Source organism: Andrographis paniculata, unplaced genomic scaffold (genome assembly GCF_009805555.1).
Source record: "Andrographis paniculata isolate CXL003 unplaced genomic scaffold, ASM980555v1 Contig54END, whole genome shotgun sequence".
NCBI classification, from domain to species: Eukaryota; Viridiplantae; Streptophyta; class Magnoliopsida; order Lamiales; family Acanthaceae; genus Andrographis; species Andrographis paniculata.
In genome coordinates this window covers 3,774,232-3,795,941 of record NW_026137589.1, presented here as the reverse complement: position 1 = coordinate 3,795,941, position 21,710 = coordinate 3,774,232, and the positions used below count along the sequence as shown (strand labels likewise).

The 21,710-nt window shown below is 25.7% G+C and overlaps 1 protein-coding gene across 1 annotated transcript; it reads left to right on the top strand.

Moving 5' to 3' along the window:
* Positions 1–11,414: 11,414 nt before the first annotated feature.
* LOC127256013 (probable indole-3-pyruvate monooxygenase YUCCA4) lies at positions 11,415–13,915 on the top strand. The gene is made up of 4 exons (XM_051281843.1): positions 11,415–12,179; positions 12,264–12,512; positions 12,602–12,724; positions 13,658–13,915. The coding sequence occupies exons 1-4, from the start codon at positions 11,553–11,555 to the stop codon at positions 13,823–13,825; spliced, it is 1,167 nt and encodes a 388-aa protein (XP_051137800.1). The 5' UTR covers positions 11,415–11,552; the 3' UTR covers positions 13,826–13,915.
* The last annotated feature ends 7,795 nt before the right edge of the window (positions 13,916–21,710 follow it).

Below are 21,710 nucleotides of genomic sequence, written 5' to 3'. Positions count from 1 at the left end.
ACACTGTAAACACATTAGATATATATATTTAAATGAGTTAAATAAAAATAAAAATATATATATTTTTTAATAAAAAGTAGGCATCAACACTAGTCATTTTCAAGATATTTTAAAAAGAAAAAATTTTGTGTTAATTGAGATTTTTTGAAGAATTTATATTATAGTTCAAAAAAGATAAATTCTTTAAAAATAACAAGTTAAATTTTGTATATAATAAAAAATAAAATAAAATAAATTTAAAATATCATATTAAATAATTATTTTGATTTAAATTTTTATTATTAAAAAATCAATTTAAAACTCAAATCCCGATCACACACCCATAATATATCACTCTATTCGTCCTACTAGATACGAGAATTTAGATAAAGTATAATTAGTAGGTACTCCCTTCGTTCCACATTGGATGTCTGGGTCACCGTAGACACAGTAATTTAAGATAAATATAATTAGTAGATAATTAAGAATGTATTAGTAAAAATAATTATCCTATAATATAAATAATTATAAATTAAGATTAAGATAACTAATTAGTTTAATTAAAATTAAAAAAAAAATTTAAATTTTAAAATGAGATTAAAGTGTGTAATTATTTTTCAAAAAAGGAAAATAACATGGTATGTTGGACGGACAGAAACGGCAACGTGGACATGGTATCTGGGACGGAGGGAGTATTTTATTATTCTATTCGTTCCATTTAATTTATCTACTATTTTTATTTCTGTTCATCTCATATAATGTTATTTTTCATTTTGAAAATATAATTATATTATAATTTTTTATTTTAATTTAAATAATTTAATTTTAATCTATAATTATTTTATTATATCATAATTATTTTTATGAATACAATTTTTAATTACTTTCTAATTATATCATACATAAAATTATATGCCGACAAATTAGCTGAGAAGGATAAAATATTTAACTTTATATTCTAAAATATATAAATTTTTACATGGCCATAAATTTATCCAGAGTGCACTCCAATAATAACGGTGTAAATTCTCGCGTTATTAATATATATTTTTAATAAAATTGTAAATAAAAATATATAATAAATTCAATTCCAAAAATAAACATGTACTCTTAAAAATATAGTTTGATTATAACCATAATGTGTATAGAAATTAAACATCACTTTATTAACGGTACATAAATGAAAAATTGGTAATATATATATAAAAAATACTCCCTCCGTCCAGCTACAAAGTATACAGATTTTTATTTTGGGACGTCCAATTACAAAGTAAATATTTCATTAAATACCCCACTTTTTTCCACAAATACTCTTATTTTACATCACATCATTATTTTTATACCAAAAAATAAGGACAAAAATGTCATTACACTACTTTTATCTATCCACTATAATTAAAATACTATTATTTATTAAACTCCGCGCCAAAAAAATAAATGTATACTTATTGTGTGGACAGAGGGAGTATATATATATATAGAGAGATGGACGGAGGGAGTATATATATATATATATAGAGATATTAACATAATATAAACATATTATATAAATTAACAATATATCAAAATATTTCGTATAATATATAATACGATTCATTTCATATATATATATTAAGTCAAATATTTCTTTGATGTGAAAAATGACCAAAAATATGAAACATTATTGATCTTTTATTCAAAAAAATTTAATTTTTTTTTAAAAAAAATTAATATATTAAGTACATTATTATTTTTATATTATTTATGCAATTCTTTGAATATTTTATATATATATAAAAAAAAGAATTATTTTAAATCAAAATACAAAACAAACATACAATTGAATACCCTTTCTAATGAATTTATTTTACATCTATAAACTAATACTCTATCCGTCCTATATAATTTGTTCTTATTTTTTATTTTCGTTCGTTCCACATAATTTATCATTTTTTTTTGTAAAATTGATTATACACTTTAATCATATTTTAAATTTTAAATTTTAAAATTTTTTTAATCTTAATTAACCTATTTAGTTATCTTAATCTTAATTTTATAATTATTTTTATTAAATAATAATTATTTTTACTAATACATTTTTTAATTACTTACTAATTATATTTTACCTAAATTTCCGAATCTATAGTAATGCGCCCATTTTATCTGGGATGGATGGAGTAGTATTTAGATAATGATTTTTTAGAATATTGAAATTTTGAAAATTTTTAAAATAGTAAGAACAATTATGGGTGTGTTTGTTTGGGGGTTTGGATTTTGAATCGAGATTTGAATAGTAAAATTTTTGAATTGGAATAATTGTATGATGTGATATAAATAAGTGTTGATGTGATGTTTTGAATGTAAAATTAATTTTTAGTATGATATAAAAAAATATAAAAAAAGTGTTTGTTTGATTGGATGTTTTTTTAGGAAAAAAATAGGATGAATAGTAAAAATCTAAGCAAATCCTCAAAAGAAACACACCCATGTATTTAATATGTTATCAAATAGCATAATACATATATATATATATTTTTATGTATTTTTACAATAGTAAAAAATTATTAGATGACGTAATATTTAATAAATATCGTTAAAATATATAATATAGGATATTAACATAATATATAATATATATTTTTTTTATAAAAATCATATTTAAAGTAAAATATTAAATTTCATATTATTTAAATAATTTATCAAAAAGTACAGGGTGAACAAGCACACTTGACACTTGTTTGGTTGGAGGGTTTTGGGGATTTTTTACTATTCATCTTATTTTCAAAAATATTATATCAAATTTTTAGTTTTAATTTTTAGTATTATATTAAAAATTAATTTAAATTCGAAAGATTATACTCTCTCCGTCGTATACATATTTTTATTTTGGGACGTCTAATTACAAAGTAACAATTTTATTAAATACCCAACTTCTTTCACAAATACCCTTACTTTACATCACATCATTACTTTTATACCAAAAAGTAAGGGCAAAAATATCATTACAGTACTTTTACCTACACATTATAATTAAAATGTTATTATTTCTTAAATTCCACGTCAAAAGTAGATGTATACTTCTTGCTTGGACGGAGGGAGTATATTAATATTTTTTATATCATATAAAATACTTAGTCAAAATAAAAAATAAAAAATAAAATTATTATTACTATATTTATTCCATAAAATCAGCACAATTTGTCATTTGCGTCACTGTACTTTAATATTAAAAATATTATTATATTTATATAATTTACTCTACAAATATCATTGTATTTGTATTATAAGAGACTAATAGATATATTTTTATCTTTTTTTTCTTAATTTATATTATAATACAATAATTAATATTCAAATATCATTACGAAAAAAATCCGTAATACTTTTTTTATGGGACGAATGTAGTATTTAATAGTATATAATAGTATTGTAATGAATAATTTTAAAGAAAATAGTTTTTAAAATTTCAGTGAAATAAATTTTTTAATATTAGTAAAAACATAATACTAATAAAAGTTTTTAAATAATATTTTGGAAAGTGAAATAAACATTTATTATATATATATTTATTTATTTTAAAAAGTAATATCGTTGATTGAATAGTATTAAAAACTTTTAAAATTATGTATATAAAATTACTGAAAAAAGAATTTTGGATTTATTTCTGAACAGTAATTTTTAAGTGTAATATTATATAAAAACATATATATATATATAAATCAAACCAGTGTTAATATCTATTTATGTACTAGTGTGTATGTTTTTTTTTTTTTTTTTTTTTAAGGAAATAGTGTATTATTATTATTATTATTATTGGCTAAGTTTCATGGTTACATCTAATTAAATATTTTAATGGGCCGGGCCAGTCAAGCCCGTTAGCCCAAGGTTTGAGATTTGGTCTTAATGCAGGCTTCATCCCAATCTATTACTCTCTTGATCGTTCAAATTTTTGATCATTTTTTTTTTTTTTTTCTCATTGAAAAATATTTTCGACTTTTTTTAAGTAAAAATTATTATATTTTTGTACAATTTTTTTTAAAAAAAAAGGAAAAAGTTTTTTTACAAATCTGTTACTATTAGTAAAAAAATAATTATATTTTTGTACTATTTATTTTAATATTATTTTTGTACTATTTGTAAAAAATCTGTTACTTTTTTTTACTATTATTACTCACTTTTACTAAAGTGAGTAAAAAGAAAAGTAACTATTATTACTCACTTTTATTAAAATTCGTATATGGTTAAATGAACACATATTTGCATGACTGATGGAGTATTTCGGACCAATATTAACTAATTTCAATTCATTTAAAAATAATAGTCTAGGGGTGTGTTTGTTTGGGGTTTGGATTGTCAATTGAAATTTAAATACTATCTATGTCTCATTGAAATGTCGTAGTTTACCTTTTTTACACGTAATTTTTTTAATATTAGTATTATGTTGAGTTGTAATAAAAAAGATAAAAATACCCCTATTAGTATCGTGTAATATAAAAGTACTGACATTTGTTTATTATATTGTAAGTTGAAAGAGTATTTATTATGTTAGATAGGTAGTACAATTAATAAATTATAAAATTGTAACATTATCTTGCGATTGACGGAAATGAAAAATAATAATATTTCAATGGGACGGAGGGAGTAGTAAAATTTTTAAATTGGAATAGTTGTAAGATGCTATATAAATAAGTGGTGTTGTAATATTTTGAATATAATATTAATTTTTAGTATAATATAAAAATAGATATTTAATTTGATATTTTCATGAAAATATTAGTAGATAGTAGAAATCCAAAAAAATATGCCAAACGAACACAATTTACCGCTGTTCGTTTAATATTTTAATTTGAAATATTTTTTATATAAATGAAAAATTATATCGATAATATAAAAATTAATATCTTGTGTTAATATACTTTTTTTTCTTTTTCTTTTTAGTGAAATTTATAATTGATTTTGAGTTTTAATTTAGGTTTCTAATAAATGACCATTCTATTTAGTATTGACACTAATTAAAAGTACTACATAAAATATCATGAATTATATTGTTTAGTAAAATTTGCAATATATATATATATATATAAAATAAATTATAAAGTATTTAGAATAATAAAAACAAATACTTTCGATAACATTTTAATCCATCAAATTTTATTATTTTTTTTTAAAAAAATTATCTTACAACATAATATAACTATAATACCGAAATTACAGTTATGGTTGAAAACATTTCCATTATTATTATTCGTGTTAATACTTTTATGCTTTTTTTTTTTTTATCATTTTAATTTCAAATCAAAATTATTTATTCGCACAAAATATCACATCAAAATAGTATTTACATAAAAAAATTCAAATCAACGTATCATTCCAAATTAATTTTAGATCACAACCAAACAAAATATTCAACAAATTAATTATATGATATGTTAAATTTGATATGAAATTAATTTATTGAATATATACATGTTACTCTAGCCGTACAATATAAATACATGAAGCATCGATATTTTAAATATTTGGTACTACAATTAAGTATATTTAAATTATTTAATTCGTTGTTAAAAACGTGACACCATTTTTAAAGTCATTGAGAAGTCGCTTAATTTATTAATTTATTGTTTATTTATTTATTATTAGTCCTATTTTATATGTGTGTTGTAATATTTATTTTAATTTAAAATATCAAACTATTTTATTTAAATTTCCAGTAAATATTGAAACAGAGAATTAATTAATTAATTAATAAACAAACCCTAAAATTAATATTGCAGAGGAATCTTGAAGCAGAGGGAAAGTAGAAGTAAACAACAGTCTCCTTCTGCCATCGCCATTGCCATTGCCAACTCCAAAAATATTTATTACCTTTCTGATTGCCATTCACACCCCCCCACCCCCCACCCCCCACCCCCTACTTCGAATTATATATCATATATATATACATACATGATTGTCGTAATCAATCAATTATACACTCCCACTTTTCTTTCTTTATTTCTTTCTGGTCACTTCAATTAATTGAATCAACCCCCCCCCCCCCCCCACCCCTCTCTCTCTTCTTTGTGTTTGTTAGAGAGATCTAGAGAGAGAGAGTGGCAGTGCGCAGCCGTTTGGTGGATGGATGGACGTACGGACAGATAAGGAAGAAGTGTGCAGGGACACACAAACACAATGGATCGAGGTGAGAGATTCGATCTTGATGAAGAAGTTATATAGAATAGATGGATCCATCGAATCCAAATGCCCATATTTGGACACGCACAGTAAGTTTCCAAAACTGGCAAAACTCCTCCGGCAAAAGGGTTTCCGACACGTGTCCCATTCTTTCTGATTCACCAAAACTCCAAGCCACTGTCAACTCAACTATATGTAGGATTGCTTCTGTTTTGTAATTTGCCTCAGGGCATATGCATTTGCACGAAGGGAACTACGGGTGCACGTACAATTGCACAATCGATCAATTAATTTATTATTTAATTTTAATTAAATGAAATTAATAATATTATTATAATTTGTTTAATTTAATTGATTAGGGTTTTATTGCATTGCAGAGGAGTGCAGTGAAGTGAAGTTGTTGCAGGCGAGGGAAGGGTAGGGTAGGGAGGGTCAAAAATCAAAATAATCAGAGCAGAGCAGAGCAGAGACACGTGAGTGGCAGGTGATGACGGTGCATGAGGTCACGTGACATCAATTTCGCAACTTAACTGACGCCACACCCTCCCTACCTCTTCTTCTTCCTCCGTATTTGATCCATTATCATAGCCGGGTGTTTTTCCGTGTGGATTTGGATTTTTGGGCTTGTATTTTCAAAAAGTCAAAATTAAATTTGAATAATTATTTAATTTTATATAAATATATATGGATTTAATATTTAAAATTTAAAATAAAATTTTTTAGTATAATATAATTTTTAAAATATTTAATTTGATATTTAAAAAAAAAAGAGTAATAAAAATTATAGTAAAATTCATAAAAGAATATAATTTTACTCTCTTAATGGATTACTCCCTCCGTCCCATATACCATGTCCATATTGCCGTTTTTGTCCGTCTCACGTACTATGTCATTTTCTTTTTTTGGAAAATGATTACACACTTTAATTTCATTTTAAATTTTTTAAATTTATTTTTTTTATAATTTTAATTAAACTAATTAGTTATCTTAATTTTAATTTATAATTATTTATATTATAAAATAATTATTTTTACTAATACATTCTTAATTATCTACTAATTACACCCCTCCTAAAATACCGTGTCTACAGTGTAGCAGACACGGTATCTAGGACGGAGGGAGTACTATTTTTTCTGTACGCTAGTATTAGATACTCATTTCGTCCTGATCCAAAAGACTTCTTTGGAGTTGTGTAGTATATTAAGAAATAATAATATTTTATTAGTTATTGAACGTGTGTAAGAGGTTTTAATATTTTTACCATTTGATTTTATGTAAAAAGTAATTGTATATATAATGATATATTTGTCATTTAGATAAAAGTTAAGGGTATTTTGATATTGATGTATAATTACTTTTACTAAAGTAAGAAATAAAGAGTTTGGAGTAGTGGTCGGCACCAATATGATTAAAACGATACTTCGAATTGGAACGAAGAGAGTATATTATTAGTTATCTACAAAATTTATATAAAATTCAAGTCAATAATTTTATTCATTTACAGTTTAATTAATTATATTTTATTATACTCCTTCCGTCTCAATATAATAGTCTTGTTTATCATTATTGTCCGTACTAAAACAATAGTTTTATTTCCATAAATAATCATATCACCATAAAACTATCCATATTTTTTTTATTACACAGTTGCCACTATTTTTTAAACTAATACACTCACAACGGCAAAAAAAAATTTTATCCATATTTGTTACCCACTGTCAATATAATATCAATATTTCTTAAATCTGGTGTCTAACCCAATTAAGATTATATTTATGGGACAAAAGGACTATAATAATTAATTTGTCACTATTTTTAATTTATCACATTATTTTTTCTCTCAAAATTTTAATAAGTTTTATATAATATTATTAATTTATTTTTAATTTGTCTTAATTATATTAAAAATATCATTATTTCTTAATATATATGTACCTATAAAATATGGCATAATCATACTGGACTGAAAGAGAATTATTTTTCTCATAATTTATACACCAAATATATGTCTCTTTGAACTATATATAAATTTTAATAAATATAATAATACTATTAATTGTGATACTTTTAAACTCATATCTAAATAGATGTGAAAAAATGCTCTATGGGATCAAAGTAGTAATTAAAATGAAAAACAAACACTCTAATTTTTCAAAAAAATTATTTATTTATAAGAGATGAAAAATAGTATAAAATCACAAGAATATAACTCTTAAAAAATTGAAAAACAATCAAGGTAATAATAATAATAATAATACTAATAATAATTAAAAATTAATTTAAATTAAAAATCAAAGGTATGTTTCTTTAGTCGAGTTTTTTCAGATTTTACTATTTTGACTTTGCATTTTTCGAAAATATTTTTTTTTTCTCACAAAATATCCGATCAAACATTATTTTCATATCAAACTCAATCCAATTAAACACACCCCAAGTAATAGAAACTTCTTAAGTTAGTCCTCTCTCCGTCCCAGATACTATGTCCACGTTGCCGTTTATGTCCGTCCCACATACTATGTCACTTTCCTTTTTTGGAAAATGATTACACACTTTAATCTCATTTTAAATTTTTAAATTTTATTTTTTTTAAATTTTAATTAAACTAATTAGTTATCTTAATCTTAATTTATAATTATTTATATTATAGAATAATTATTTTTACTAATACATTTTTAATTATCTACTAATTACGTATCTCCTAAAATACCGTGTCTATAGTATAACAGACACGGTATCTGGGACGGAGGGAGTAGAATCGAATATTGACCTTGTTGTGACCTTTATCATATTGTTGTAATAATAATAATTAGTGAATAATTAAATGATTATCCATAACTGCCTAATCATTACAAAACCACACAATCATTGCAACATTGATCTTAATTCTTTCCCATCATCCAACTTTTCAGGAGTGATTATCTAAAAGTTGGTGTTATTTATTTTCTTAATATTTTGGAATAATTAAATTCATTGGAGACATCCCAAGTTATAATTGTTGTGTTTAGTTTGATTTAGATTACAATGCTCTCTTCCTCCCATTGGAATGATGATATTTATTTCTTGCACGTAAATTTTTTAATATTAATATTATATTGGATTCGTGAAAAAGACAAAAATACCCCTATTAATATAGTGTAATATAAAAGTAACAGTATTTGTGTAATATAATGTAAGTTGAAATGATATTTATTATATTATGTATATAGTACAATTACTAAATTATGAAATAGTAACCTTGTTTTGGGACGAACGAAAATAGAAAATTATAACATTTCAATCGGATGGAGGGAGTATATTATTTGATTTTTTTTTTTTAAATATTAGTACATTTTCACCGATTAAATATCTATTTTTTCATTATAATAAAAATAATTATAACTTAATTTCGTAAAATACAATTTAGTGGTGTAGAATGACATATGATCGTGAGATTGTGAGTTCAAGTTTTCAATGTCTCTGGTCTTAATTTATAATGGATGATGTATTTTCTATTTTGTTTATGAGATTAGAATAATAGTTTTTTTTTTAAAAAAAAGAAATCGTTAAAATTAAATGGTACAAAAAAATATAAGAATGACTAATAAATATACATTATTAACAAAATAAAGTAATAAAATGAGTACAATCTTTGTATACAAATGGAATAAATAGACCAAAATCAAAACTCAAAGACAAACCAACAAACCCTTACATATATATATATATCAAACAATAGTTTCACTTTAAAATATAAATAACAAAATCAAATCTAATATGTAAAACTCCTAATATGATTTTAAATAATAAGAATATATATATTTTATGTAAAACTTTAAATGGTAGATATAAATATTTAATGTCATTTTAAAAAATGTACTATAAATGAATTTTAAAAAATATAACTTAATAAGATATTCTCTATATAGATTTTTTTTTTTTTGTAGAAAATACATATAAATAAAAAATATGTTCCGTAAGAGATGACCGTGATGACGCATGAGTTTAAACTTTCAATATTTTGAAATTTCGTATTGTTCATTTGTGTAGTTGAAGGCTGTCGAAGTGCATACAAATATTCTCTTCGTCCCACATACCGTGTCTGCTACACCGTAGAAACGGTATTTTAGAAGATGTGTAATTAGTAGATAATTAAGAATGTATTATTAAAAATAATTATCCAATAATATAAATAATTATAAATTAAGATTAAGATAACTAATTAGTTTAATTAAAATTTTAAAAAAAATAAAATTAAAAAGTTTAAAATGAAATTAAAGTGTGTAATTATTTTCAAAAAAAAAGAAAGTGACATGGTATTTGGGACGGATGGAAACGGCAACGTGGACATGATATATGGGAAGGAGGGAGGGAGGGAGTAACAGAAATTGTGAATTTCAATGTCATATTTTTTTATTTTTTATTTTTTATTTTAAAAAAAAGGGTCTCCCGTTAATATAAGTAACTAAAGCCGTAAAGACGCATGACGTAATAAAAGGGTCGCAAGATTGTCTTCAAAAGTGAATCAAAAGACCAGACATAAAAAGAAGCGCAATATTAATCACGACAAGATTGTGATACGAAAATGACACACTAAACAATACTCCATACCCAAATTAAATTAATTCAAAATAAAATATTTGAAAGACTTTGGACTTGGTTAAATAGGAGTTATTTGAAGATTTTTAAAAAAATAAAAAATTAGTATTTGATTTAATATTTTATAAAATATATATATTTTTAAATAAATAATGTCACGTAAATAAAAGTGTGTTGTAATCGGAGCGTACTATAAGTATCTGTCTTCTTCACTTAAATATAATAAATATTCTAATCTACACATTATATAATTATTCTCAGAAACTATTATTTATTTATATATCTATGGTCAACCTTACCTTTCCCTATCCATTGCGTCAAACTTAATAATGCATACGTAAGCTCCATCAGACAGCAATCAATGCTACAATTAGCCCTATAGTCTTTATCACATTTCCAATTAATTATTATTATTCCAGCCTTCGACAAGTACTAAATTACCCAAACCCCGCAGCCAGCCAATAGGTGACGCGCGTGCACCACACTCCAACTCGCCGCGCGTGGGCCTTAAAATCCCAATCCGAGTCACCCACCCCTATTTATTTACACACAAATGCATGTAGTTCTCGATAAAGAAAGCCCAGAGAGATAAAACACTCCCAGAATTATTACCACAAAATCCTTCCCTTAATCCTCACGCCTCAATTGTAAATTTCAAGACCCCATTTTTATTTTTATTTTTAAAAAAACAAACAAACAAAGCCCTTTAAATTTCAGGTGAATTGATCCATTTTAAGATTGCCCCTTTTCTCACTCATCATTCTTTTTCTCTCTCCTAGATTTCTCTTTTCTCGCTACGATTTTATTTTATTTTTTTAATTTCTTTTTAGGGCTCAATTTTCAAAATGGGTTTTTCTTACGGGGAGAAGTGGCAGTTAATTCATGGGCCTATCATCGTAGGCGCAGGGCCGTCGGGGCTGGCGGCCGCCGCCTGCCTGAAAAACAAAAACGGCGTCGTTTCGCTAATCCTCGAACGCTCCGACTGCATCGCCGCCCTGTGGCAGCGGCGGACCTACGATCGCCTCCGCCTCCACCTCCCCAAACAGTTCTGCGAATTACCTTTCCTTAAATTCCCCAAAGACTTCCCCAAATACCCGACCCGGAACCAGTTCGTCTCCTACATGGAGTCCTACGCCGCCGCCTTCTCGATCCGGCCCAAGTTCAATCAGACCGTTTCCCGGGCCGAGTTTAACCCGGCCGCCGGAATGTGGACCGTACGGACGCAGGATTCGGTCTACTTGTCGAGGTGGCTGATTGTGGCCACCGGCGAGAATGCTGAACCGGTCGGCGGGGAGGAGATCGTCGGAATTGAGAGATTCCGGGGACCGGTTCTGCACACCAGTGGGTATAAATCGGGCTCGGAGTTTAAGAACCGGCGGGTTTTGGTCGTCGGATGTGGGAATTCCGGCATGGAAGTTAGCCTGGATCTTTGCCGGCATAATGCGATTCCGTACATGGTTGTTAGGAACTCCGTAAGTTTTTCCGGTCGCCGGAACCCTAATTTTATTCCTAATTTTTAAATTTTCCAGCGACCTTAGAAAACGATGAATTTTCAGGTTCATGTTCTTCCTCGGGAGATGTTTGGGGTTGCGACATTCTCGTTGGCGATGGCGCTGCTGAAATGGCTGCCGTTGCGATTGGTGGATAAGCTTTTGCTAATGGCGGCCAATTTGACCATCGGCGACACCGGCCGGTTGGGTCTCCGGCGGCCGAAGACCGGTCCGATCGAGCTGAAGAATGTCACCGGAAAAAGCCCGGTTCTTGACATCGGCGCGTTGGCTCAAATCAAAGCAGGAAAAATTAAGGCAATTAAATTAAATTAATTTAAATGTATATATGAAAATGTGTCAGTTTGATTACAGTGATGATAAATGATTGGACAATGATGCTGCAGGTGATGGAAGCAGTGAAAGAAATTACAAAAACTGGGGCCAAATTCGTCAACGGACAAGAAAAGGAATTCGATTCTATAATTCTTGCAACTGGTTACAAGAGCAATGTCCCTTCTTGGCTCAAGGTATATATATTCTATATATAAAATCTAAAATTAAATTAAATTAAAAAAACAAATTTATTATTTTTCTTGCGAGATCCGGGACTTCAGGTCCAGGTAGAACCTTGCCGTCTTTCCGGGGACATCGGGTTCTGGGGTCCTGGGACTGGCCAAGAATTGATTTGCATAAAATTTTATTTTTATTGTTATTTTATTTTAGTAAAAGTGGAATTAATAAATATTAATTGAAATATAATTTTTCGCAATCATAAATCGCTTTCATCTTACACATGCAGTGGGCTACAAAACGTTTTCTTATACTGATACAGAAAAGAGAAAATCTGACGGCATTTGTTTGGATCATTCCTCCCCAAGTGTTAAAATCAATAAAAAAATAAATAAATATTTTATTTGGATTATACATATATATATATGATGTGTTACTTTCATGAAATTAAATTTTTTGTTTTTTTATTAGGTATTATATATAGCCTGCGTTTTGCATTCTGCCCCTTGTTTACGAATTGTTATTTTCTGATAATTTCTAGACGCATGCAAGCAAGCAGGCAGGCAGGCATCATAAATTTATTTTTTTATTTTTTATTTATATATCTCATTTACTACATCTCTTACAGATGCATCGTTCACTGTGTATATAATAAAATATTTATATTATTTTCTTTGTTATTATTATGAAAATTAATTTGGGTAAGTTCATTGGAAATAAAACCCCAACTGCTTTTCTTTTAGTCCCTCTAAAATGGGTAATTAATTAAAACTGCATATGTAGCTGTAGTCTCAGAAGGCAGCCATTAAAGAAAGCTGTAGTAATATTTACTTACTGCAGTTTTGACCTGTCATCAACCTCATACATATATATATATATACAAACTTTCTTTAATTCTTTAAAATAATTATTTAAATAAAATTAATTTTTTTTTTTTTTTTTAATTTCAGGGAAATGATTTATTTACAGAAGATGGAATGCCAAAAAAGCCATTTCCAAATGGGTGGAAAGGTGGGAATGGTTTGTATGCTGTAGGGTTTACAAGAAGAGGGCTTCTTGGGACATCATCAGATGCTGCTAATATTGCAATAGATATTTGTAGTCAAATAAATAAATAAATTTGTGGGCTAGACATGGTTTTATTTAATTTAATTTGCTTAAATTAAGAAAAGAAAAAATGTATTGATTTTTATTTTCTTTTTTTTGGTTGTTGTATGGTTCTTAGTTGTATTGTGTTTTGTGTAATTAATCATCAATCAAGTGCTGGTGTAAATTCAATTAATTTTTATATATTCTCTGTCGCCCAACAAAATATTCATTTTTGTCCGTCTTACATAACTTGTCATTTTTATTTTCGGAAATATAATTATGCACTTTAATTGAATTTAAAATTTAAAATTTTATAATATTTTTAATTTTAATTAAACTATTTATTTATCTTAATTTTAATCTATAATTATTTTTATTAAATAATAATTATTTTTACTAATATATTTTTTAATTATTTATTAATTATATTTTATCTAAATTTTTGTGTTTACAGTAATAGACTCGTATTAGACGAGACCGGAGGGAGTAGTATTGTAAAGAAGGAATTAAATAAAGAAGAGAGAGAGAGAATATGAAATGCGAATCTACTTAAGGTTGAAGACGAATCTCTGTCAGAATCTCTCTCTCTCTCTGTATATATATACCTAAGAAGATGACGACCACGACATTTTGGCTCTTCCAGCTGCATATATATATAATTCCCTACACTGCATATATATATATATACACATATCTCTTTCTCTCTCTATATATAAATTGCATGGGCTAAAAGGATAGGGTGGTGCAGGCAAGAGTGAGAAAGGAGAAACGTCCAAGAGTGAGAACAAAATTATAAAGCCATCCAGTTGCAGAGACAAGTGTAGGGTTTTTTTAGAGTGATTTTATTATTTCTAATTTTCTTTTTTAAAAGAAATTAAAAATAATAAAATATCAAAATCAAAATAGTAAAGAATATTTGAAATAAATTTTCAAATATTTGAACTATGCCTTTTTCAAAAAATATTTAAAAAATATATTGGTAGTTGATAATAAATATGGATAATTTTTTTTTTTTTTATCCTTTAAGTGTATTAGTGTAAAAAATAGTGATAATTGTGTAATAAAAATGAAAAAGTAGGGTCATTTTATGGTGATATGGTTATTTATGGAAATAAAACTATTGTATTGAGACTGAGGGAGTATATAATTCTTCTGTCCGATTTTAAGAGTCTCATTTACCTTTTGCGTCATTATATTTAATATTAAAAATATTCTTATATTTGTATAAATTTTTGCATAATTATCATTATAATAGTATTATAAGACACTAGTAGAAGCAATTTTGTCATTTTTTTTTTAATTTATACTATATTTTCATATAATAATTTATATTTAAAGATAAATACTTAAAAAATAAATATGACCCTTACAGTTAGATAAAAATAGTATTTTTTTTTTCCTCATAAAACATCTAGCATACATTATTTTAATATAAAACAAAATACTATAAACGTAGGAATACTACGTTGAAATACATAATTTAACAGTTGCAATTAATCTCATCCTTTAATTTAATTTATATCTAATTATGAAGATTTAATATATAAAGATAAATATTTAATTTTATACTCTCTCCGTCCCATATACCGTGTCTGATACACCGTAGACACATTAGTGAAAGTAATTATCATTTTTCAAAAAAAGAAAGTGACATGGTACGTGGGACAGAGACGGCAACGAGAAGACATGTGTATTTTATTTTTTATATTCGTTAATTTATTTTTTTTTTCGTCCCATAAATAAGTATTCGTTTGTTTTTTTTTTCTACATAGTTTAAGGTATATTAATATATAGTAGGAATAAATCATGTATGACAAGTGACCTGAGGCGTCGAAGGTTGAACCCATGAGCTCACGGTCACACGTCCAACCCCTACACCACCAGGTGGGAGGTTTATCATACTTAATACTACATATGTAAAAATTTGTGCCTAAAACAAATATATATATATATTTAAATATATTCATCGATATAGACACGCGTGATGAAACGTAATCATCACTTACAGCGGCACCAGCCGCTGCAGTGATGAGCTACCTAGCTGACCATATATATAGATATAGATATAGATATAGAGTATGTATGGCTGTATTTGTAATTAATTATCCGAGGTGGTAATATAGATATCCATACAAATTGGCACCGGATCCCCGCCATTCTCTTTCCCGCCCTCTCACATTTGTGATATATATATATACACTATGGGTGTATTTATTTGAAAGATTTGTAAAGATTTCTACTATTCATCTTATTTTTTCTCCCCAAAAACATCAAATCAAACACCTATTTTTTATTTTTTATATTATATTAAAAATTAATTTTACATTCAAAACATCACATCAACACCTATTTATATCACATCATACAACTATTCAAATTCAAAATTTTTACTATTCAAATCTCAACTCAAAATCCAAACCCCCAAACAAACACACCCTATATGTATATAGACGTCATATATATATATGTATATATCTATTGTGTTAGATCGATTTTCTATCCCATTAACATATTCTCTCTCTATTCCAATATAATATAATCTCTCCGTCCCAAACACCGTGCAACATTTGTGTTTGGCACGAGAATTTAGGTAGAGAGTATTAAGTATGGTAATTTGAGATAATTTGGATATTAAGTGATGTGATTGGAGAGAGAAATAATTATTTGTTTTTTTTTTTATTTGAGTGATGTGATGGGACAAAGTGAAGTGTATATTAATATATGAATAAAAATATTATTAATTATTTCTAAATTTGAAAATGTTGCAGTGAGTTTTGGACAAATAAAAAATAAAATATTGCACTGTGTTTGAGACGGAGGGAGTATATAATATATATATATATACACACACTTGTAAATATGGTGATATAATTTATTTTTGATACTAAGAATTCCATGAGATATTATTAAAAAATACAAAATATACACATATTAATGTGTATTTATATATATTATATATATACATAGTACTCCGTCCGTCCCAGGAAATATGAGACTATTACTGTAGATACGGGAATTTAGGTAAAATATAATTAGTAAATAATTAAGAAGTGTATTAGAAAAATAATTATAGATTAACATTAAGATAAGTAAATAGTTTAATTAAAATTATAAAATTTAAAATTTAAAATGCGATTAAAGTGTATAATTATATTTCCAAAAATAGAAAGAATAAGTTATGTATGTGGGACAGACGAAAATAGAAAATAAAGACAAATTATGTGAGACGGAGGGAGTATATTAGAAGCGGACGTGAAGGGGCCGGCTGAAAATGTGATTTATTTGGGTAAATATATATATATAAATTCCTCAATAATTAAAAATAATATATATATACAAATATTTGAATATAATGAGTTTCTTCATTCAGTATTTTTTAATTGAATGATTATTCATAAATATTATTAAAAATACAAATATATACATACAATAATATAATATATCATAATTTATAAAAAATTAATCATTCAATATAAAATATTATTTTTTATATTATGAGCACAATTTTTTATATCACACGTAAAAAATTAATTCACGTAAAATCGCTGAGTGAACAAAATGATTATATTAAAAAATAATAATTTGCAATAATTATGTAAAAAGTTTTGAAAATAAAAAAGAGAGTAGTATATTTGAAATAGCTAGAATAGAAGGTGGTGGTGTGCATCGCATGCGTAATTTTGTCGTACTGAGATAGGTAGGTTAATTGGAATGCTAGGGTTTAGTACTACTCTCTCACTCACGCGTATAACATAATACTTACAGATATGGGCCGACAAAAAAACGGAACCGAATCGTCGAACCGTTGAACCGATTTTCGATTAATCGAATAAATTCGGTTCGAATACAAATACTGCATACTTGATATTTGTTCGGTTCGGTTCGATTTCGGTTTTTCATATTTTTTTCGGTTCGATTAACCGAACCGAATATATTTATGTATTTATAATATTATATTTTAAAAATTATATTAATAATTATATACGGTTCGGTTTCGGTTCGGATATTTGAAATATTTGCAAATATTTTTTATTTAATTAGAATTTTAATTTTTTTTTTATATATTTTTTCTTAATTTCGGTTCGGTTCGAGTTATTTGCAAATACTACAAATATTTTCGGTTAACCGAAAATTTCGGTTCGAATACGGTTCGCAATTTCGGGTATTTATTCGATTCAATTCGGTTATCAAATACCTGCATATTTACAAATAACCGAACCGTGCCAACCCCTACTTTTATATATATATATATATACTTTTTATTTAATTTCATTTGTATATTGGACCCAAATATATAAATAATCCCTCAAAATAATATATATTCATTATTATTTTTAGTAATTATGATCCCCACAAAAATGAACCGTGCTCTTACACCCCATCGTCTTAATTCTTTAAAACATAATAATTTATCTGATACGTACTTTCGAGTAGCGATTATGAATTATTTATGTCACCAAATACAATATACTTCATCCGTCCCAATACAATAGTCTTGTTTACAATTTTTGTCCGTTCCAAAACAATAGTCTCATTTCCATAAATACTCATATCACCGTAAAATTATTCTTATTTTTTTATTATTACACAAATATCACTATTTTTTATATTAATACACTCACAATGGGCAAAAAAATCTTTTATTTATATTTTTTTAACCAACTATCAACATAATATAATATTTCTTAAATCTTGTGTTCAACTTAAATAAAACCATAGTTTTGAGACGGAATGACTAGGAAATGTTCAGTTATTTTGTGTTTCTGATATAGGACAAAGTCCCTTCATCTTCCTCTTCCTCTCTCACATATTTAATATCCAACACGCACCTCATCAAAATAATTTATTTATTTTTTTAAAAATAATGCTTAAAATAATATATATATTTTTTTTATGACGTGAGACTTTACAATCGCTATCCAAAAATGCGCATTGGTAAACCCCCGGTCGAACCTAATATCCTGTAAATTAGGCCTAAAATAATACTTTCTTTGTCCAATATAAGTTGCCATTTTTTTGGAGATATAATTATATATTTTAATCATATTTTAAATTTTATAATTTATGATGAATAAAATCTTAAATAAATTTATAATTATTTTGTTATATAATAACAAATTTACTAATACACATTAAAATTATTTATAAATTATACTTTACCTAAATTTTCATATATTTATATATATATATGGACATATTATCCGGGACAATTGGAATAAGAATATTTAAAAAAATTTACCTCAACAAAACTTTTTAATATGTAACTTTTGTTTTTTTAAAAAATAATAAATAAAAGCAAAACTTTGTTTGTTTGTTTCGTTCGAGTATTTGCTGTCTCTCTCTCTCCATCTACTATCCTATACAGATCAAGACAACTCCTATAATAACAATAATTATAATAATAATAATAAATGAAATATAATTGGAACTTTAGCTTTATATTGTGAGGAAAATATTTTTTTTAAAAAAATATATAAAAAAATACAAAAAAAAATATATTTTTTATGACAATTTTACAAAAATAGATATAAATTTCGGTTTTTTTTTTTTTTTTTTATTTTGTTCAGACGTAATCTTTTGCAATATCTTATTTCTAAATACATATCTAAAATTTTCTATTTTGCGACTAGAACACTGAATTTTTTGTTTTAGAAAAGTTTTTTCACTTTAAATAATTTTATTTTATTTTACTGTAATTCTACCTTTAAGGTTATGTTTGGTACATAGAAATGAAGGTAGAGAAATGAAAATGGTATCATTTCTCTTGTTTGTTTCAGTAAGAGAAATGGAATTTGAGAAATAAATCATTTCCATTTATCTGTTTTCATTTATCTCTCATATGCAGAGAGAAATGAAGTTGCAGTATATGTTTTTTTTTATTTTTAAAATTTGTTTGTACTATTTAATTTTTATAAGTTTTTTTAAAAATTATATTATTTTAATTTTATAAAAAACAAACTTAATTTATTTTTAAAATATTTAATTTTTACGATATTTTAAGAAATTTTACTAAAATATAATATTTAAAAACATTGTATATAATTTATATATATTTTTTTAAAAAAAATTACGAAAAATATTTTTCATGAATTCCCATTCGTTAAAACTCTCTTTTTATCAGGTTAATCATTTATTTTTGTTTGATTATTTATATATCTGCATTTTTTTTTAGATTTCTCAAAGAATTCTCTTGTTTTATAAAACAAGAGAATTAAATTCTCATTCTCTGCTCAATTTCATTTCTCTCAAATTTTATTCTCTACTCTCATTTCTCTGCGATTTCATTCTCTGTACCAAACGGTATTTATAATTCATCTAATATTTTTTATTGTTCAATAATACCCTATTTAAAATAAATGGTCCACTACTTATCCTTGGAGTAAATTTGGAATGTGAGCTATAAATCATTCATAGTTATCCAAATATTATTTGCATTATATATTTTCATAATGAATTAATCAGTTAAAATTATAAAGTAAGATAGGTATATATATACACTCAATATTCAATTATTATAACATAATTGAATAAATTTAAACTGAGAAATTTGGCATTGGTAAAAAAAAAACACAAAAAAAGGGTCACCTAAATAACATTACAAATATTTAAATTATAATAGCAGATCTATATATAATCAGATTAATTATTGAATTTGTTTGGGCCAATAAATCATTGATACAAAAGGCCCAGTTAAGTGGCTTAGGCCTTTCTATCAGATTCAATTTATTGGCCCAAATTTTTATTTTTTATTTTTGTAAGTACTAGACCTATTTATTATTATTATTATTTTTTTTTGTAAAATTTGGAACAGCTAATATGGATTTTGTTACTATATATAATTGCATGTTGTAATTATAGTATTAGTACTATTTAAATTATATATATTTTAAATTATATTATTTCAATTTTACAAAAATTGAATTTAATATATTAGTCAAATATTTAATTTTTACTTATTTTAAAAAAAGTGTACTAAAATATAATATTATAAAATATCGTTTATAATTTATATATCTTTTTAACAAGAATCACAATTTTTTTTTTTATGAATTTTTATTTGTTAAAATTCTTTTTTTTTTTTTTTTCGATTAATCATATATTTTTGTTCGATTCATTTATATAGTTGTACTCCCTTAGTTCATCTCTAATCTATTTATTTTGCTATTTTAGTGTATTCATCGCAAATGTATCAATTTTTTTTTAAGTAAATGTACCTTCAACTAAAATATAAAATTACCCCATATTTTATATAATATTACACAAATTGCATCAAATAACACTATTTAATACCATAAATATTAAGAGATATAATAGTGTTTAATATATTTATGTACAAAAAGTAAATGGATAAATAGGGGTCCAGAGTTTTTATTTTTTAAAAAAAAAAAGAAAAAAAAAAAGAAGACAGGCTTAGTTCAAATTTCCCTCAGGTCGTGAACAGCTATCCATTCACCCACAAGCCTTCAATTTAATTAATTGCTTGCTTGTGTGGAAGGCTTCCATAATTAACTTCCCATAATAATAACGCTAATTATTATTGTTATAATTTAATGATGAACAAATTATTTATTACTCATACAAACAAAAAGGTCAGGGCTAAATCCGTCATTCCACTACACTGAAGGGCATAAAAGTCATTAACCCCGAACCTGAAAGTTATCGAAAAGCAAGGAGTGCAATATTTCCAAAACGGAAGGACTCAATCATAAATACCCTACAATATTAATCCCAGTCCCACGTTGAAAGCCTGCTGATTTAGCCCAATTTTTACTTAAATGACGTTCCTACCCCTACCCCTCCCGCATAGGGAAACCCAGCTGTGGGACTATTTTAGTCATTTCGAAACTTCGCCTGCCGCAGTAGTGTCCTTAACGAGCAATTTAACTCATTATAAGGGACTAAAGAGTGAATTTC

Bases quoted from the DNA above. Each gene is read 5' to 3' on its own strand.
- LOC127256013 (XM_051281843.1), top strand. From the start codon at position 11,553: ATGGGTTTTTCTTACGGGGAGAAGTGGCAGTTAATTCATGGGCCTATC. The intron at 12,180-12,263 runs GTAAGTTTTTCC...ATGAATTTTCAG, and splicing joins ACATGGTTGTTAGGAACTCC to GTTCATGTTCTTCCTCGGGA. The intron at 12,513-12,601 runs GCAATTAAATTA...ATGATGCTGCAG, and splicing joins TCAAAGCAGGAAAAATTAAG to GTGATGGAAGCAGTGAAAGA.